The following is a 4,569-nucleotide window of genomic DNA, read 5'->3' on the forward strand; positions in this document are numbered from 1 at the left end:
AAACTGAATTAATTATTGTAATATATTATAATGTTGCAGCAATACTGCACAAATATCATAGAAATATTCTTGCGATGAATTTTTTGCGAATATTTATTATTGTAACAATATTTATACTATATAATATTACTGCAGTATTATTGCAATATTACATAGGAATACTATCGCAATATTGCAAAATATTAGCATATGTTGAAGTATTGCCTCATATTACAATAATATTACAAAAATATCGCAGAAATATTTCTGTGATAAATTCGCGGCAGACATTTAATATTGCGTCGATATTTATACAATATTATTAACATATTACCATGCAATATTACAGCAAATTTGTAATATTACTACTGTATTGTAGCAAGATTGCTACAATATTACATGCGATGGATAAAGTGTAAAATTAATATTAAATTTTGCAAAATTTTCTATGCTAAAATTATTTTTAACGTTATTTTACACATGGATATTATTTTTAATAAATACATTTTTAAATATTTTTATTGTCTTATGTGAATACTACAGACTGTATTTGAGATATTTATACAGAATACGTGGGTTTTTATATACGTTTCTAAAACTAATAATATAATCTTTTGTATTGAGTGCATAATAGAAATCGTTCTCTTTTTTTGTCTCATATTTGAATCAACTAAAAAGGAAGGATATGAGGTTGGTACAATCGTGTTTTCAATTACAAAGTGCATGACACTTACATAGCACCGGACACCTCTACAATCAAGCACACTTTATTGCAGAAAATTCTAACATTATGGAATATTATTCTATATTTCGATTCCTAAATTTGCTCAATACTTGTTACATTAATGCTGCGAATGTTATCTGATATTTGCCTTCTTAATATATACCTTAGTAATTAAATCGTTTGAAAATATAAACACAATATATAAAATTTAAACGATATTGTTTTTAAGAAACCAATTTAGACTCAGAAATTTAAAAACGAAATAATTCAAAAGGACTACGAGCCAAGCAGGATTGTGCTAAATTTAACAATAAAATATATTCTTCAAAGTTACACAAACGTTTCGAAATTCACATCGAGGAGTCATCTTCAGTGTGCAAACATCAAATCGATCATGGTAAATCTCAGATTTTCGTGGCTAATGTAAACGAGCTATATATCCAGTTTGTTCTCCTCAATTGACTTAACAGTTAGTTAATGTCTATTACAAAAATCAATATTACAATAATGTAAAAGTTCTTAAGCCAATTAATTTTACAATATTAACAATAATCAAATGCATACTTGAGGAGGAAACAAGTATACCGCTATCATTGACAAAGAAATAAATTGCAAGTAGTTTGACAGATACATTTCAAATGAAAATGATTGATATGAACCGACAAGGAAAAACTACAAAGGGGAGTGAATTAGTTTTTCATGAAACGGGGAAAAAAATGGATGGAGGACTAGAATCAGAAAGGGGATCACAAATCAAAGATCGATAGATATAAATCTGAGAGTAATTCGGTATCGCTTTGTTTATTTAAGTCATATTGTTGTTTTTTTTATATAGATCATCTCTGAAACTGACTTTTTATATATGATGTTTCATTATGCAATATTTTAATTTTTCATTCCAAATAAATTCATGGTTGTATTGTAATCTCTATGGCTAGAAACGACAGAAGGAGATCCATTTTTTTATTGATATCCGAAATATATTCTTTTACTCTAGTACCCACTGTCTTTTAGTTTGGCCAATGTAAGATGCAATCAGACAAGTTATCTTATAGATCACATCGTGGATCTTTGGATCTAATTCATCTTTTCCTCTTTTTACAAATCTTTTTAAGGTGTTCGGAATGGAATATACTATTTTTTTACCAGTTTTTCGTGCTATCAATACAAAGCTTTCAGAGATGGTCTTAACATAAGGTACTGTAAAAAATTTATTTTTAATACTTATCAAATTCGAAATAAAATGTTCGTGTAAATCAGGTTTATGGATAAATATTTTAGTCTGGTATGGATATTAGAAAAAATGAAAAAGAGAGTAACTATTTTATACCAACAAAATTTTAATAGCTTCTATATTTTTTTATAGTAGTGTGGATGGGATAATAAAAATATTCTATCACTTACCTCAAAACTGATATCTCTTTTATGCGATATTGAATGTTGGGAATGTATTGATATTATTTTTGTTCCTTTAGGGCGGTTCAGAGGGTCAATCATCAATGGATCCTCAATTGGAACGTCAAGTGGAAACTATTAGAAACTTAGTAGATTCTTATATGAAGATTGTCACGAAAACTACTCGCGACCTGGTTCCAAAGACAATTATGCATCTTATTATTAATAACGCTAAGGATTTCATCAATGGGGAACTGTTGGCACATCTTTACGCAAGTGGCGATCAGGTAAAACATTATGTTAATATGACATGTATTGTGTTTATACGACAGTCATTGCAAAATCCATTTTTTCTTAAAAATTTTATATAATATTAAAGTTAAATACAATGATTTTAATGAATCGATTAATAAAAACTCCTTAATAATAAAATCATAGAGATGTACAAAAAACAATGGGCATTAAGAGTCAGTGTTGTAAATTAATTGCACAAAAAAACTATAGATAACCAAAATTTTGTATGTTTCGACTCCGTTTTATCAGCACAATAAATAATAATAAATAATAAATTAAATCACAATATCGTGGAAACACATTCCCGTTACATGATTATGACTGCAATGTGGTGAGAAGCTCCACCATTAACATCTTGTACGTTGTGCCAAACATTTGCTTCTTTGAGTGAAAGTATAATTAGTCAGTCTCAAGCTAAAGAATTATAAAGATTTTAATGTGGCAATATATTACAATGGATGGAGAATTTCAGAATGGATATGAAAAAATCATAATAGTGCTCATCACATAGCCGCCGTACATCATCTGTTTCAAAAGAGGGGCATTATTTTAAATTTAATTGAGCCTTCTATCTTTCACATCCAGAATTCCTCCAAAAGAATTTGGAATTCATAATTGATATTTTATTGGAAAACGACTATTTTTTAGATTTTATTTTTAAGACCTAGAATGAGAGGATATAAAAATTAAAAAATCGGACAACTGTAATAATCAGCATAAGAATATTCAAAAAGAAAAAATTAAATGGTTTACTATTCTATTTATTAATGGAATCAATTTATTATCTCCAATAAATTCAACAAATTTATTTACGTCAAAAAGTTTCCATACTATAGTATTAATACGTTGAATAAGTTCATCAAAGTACATAATGATCCTCTCTCAAAATTGTCCAAAAGGAATGTAGTGTATAAGATCAATTGCAGGGATTGCGATGCATCTTATGTTGGTTAGATAGGAAGTAAATGACAAGACTATCGGAACACCATATTTGCAAAAAGACCTCGTCTCATTTGGTCATTACCGATCATATGCAGGATGCATTGCAATCATGACTTCGATTGGGAAAACACAAGAATTCTAGACAAAGAGAGATCTTACTATAAGCGATTAACGTCTGAAATTATGTATATAAATCTACAATTTAAGGGTCTTAACATGCAAATAACATATAAAAACATGTACAAACACAGAGACTTTAAATAACGCGTATATAGAGATTCTCCATAAACTAATGTTAATATTGTTTATTCAAATTAACCGATATGTACTCTCGTTCTAACGCGCGACAGTTATTACTGAGCATATCACAAACCAACATGACTACTCTTTTATTCTTTTATTCTTTAATTTTAATTTAATTTTAATTTATGACGACTTTTGATTGATTCGTATTAAATTTTGACGATATATGATATACGGTTACAGTGACTATGTGCTCAGCACTATTATGATTTTTTCAAAATTCTTCATCCATTATAATATGTTGCCACGTTAAAATCTTTATAACTCTTTAGCTTGAGACTGATTATTATACTTCCACTCAGATATGCAATTGTTTGGCACAACATTCAAGATGTTAATGATGGAACTCTTCACTACATTACAATCATAATCATAACGGAAATGTGTTTCCACGATATTGTGGAAACACAGTTTAATTTATTATTTATTATTATTTATTGTGTTGAAAATGACTTAAAACGGTGCCGAAACGTTCAAAATTATCTCTATAGTTTTTTTGCGCAACTGATTTCCAGCGCTGACTCCTAATGCCCATTGTTTTTTGTACATTTTTATGATTTTATTATTAAAGATTTTATAAATTAATTTTTCCCACTATTTCCTAGTTAACCAATAATGTAATAAAGAATCTGACAATATTTAATAAGTATAATAAGTCCTGTAAGTGCATCTTACCTTTCCTTTTATCCTTTTTTTTTTTGAACATTCGGATCAAGAAAAATATGTTTATCATTTTTTAAATATAATTAATTTAATTTAATTTTTGACTATATTAAAATTTTGAATATTGTTCTTGCCAAGATTGGGAAAGTTACTTTGTAAAAACAACTACCGTTACAAGATATCAATTCTAAAAAGTAACAAATTGCAGTTACTTAAAAAATAACTTTTTTCTTATTTTTTCAGTTTTTTTTTTTTTTTTTTTTTTGTTT

At 27.8% G+C, this 4,569-nt stretch overlaps 1 protein-coding gene across 12 annotated transcripts in view; it reads left to right on the plus strand.

Annotated features, from left to right (window-relative positions):
* The window catches only part of LOC108751679 (dynamin), an 89,417-nt gene that overhangs the window by 55,757 nt on the left and 29,091 nt on the right, over positions 1-4,569 (plus strand). For 8 of the 12 annotated variants that reach the window (XM_018492672.1, XM_018492719.1, XM_018492020.1 and 5 more), the window contains 2 exons: positions 658-669; positions 2,179-2,385. In XM_018492672.1, coding sequence (XP_018348174.1) covers positions 658-669; positions 2,179-2,385 — 219 coding nt within the window. The remainder of the gene's footprint in view (positions 1-657; positions 670-2,178; positions 2,386-4,569) is intronic. The other 4 variants (XM_018492113.1, XM_018492270.1, XM_018492349.1 and 1 more) reach the window with 1 other exon arrangement.

This window comes from Trachymyrmex septentrionalis, unplaced genomic scaffold (assembly GCF_001594115.1).
Source record: "Trachymyrmex septentrionalis isolate Tsep2-gDNA-1 unplaced genomic scaffold, Tsep1.0 scaffold1, whole genome shotgun sequence".
Classification (NCBI taxonomy): domain Eukaryota; kingdom Metazoa; phylum Arthropoda; class Insecta; order Hymenoptera; family Formicidae; genus Trachymyrmex; species Trachymyrmex septentrionalis.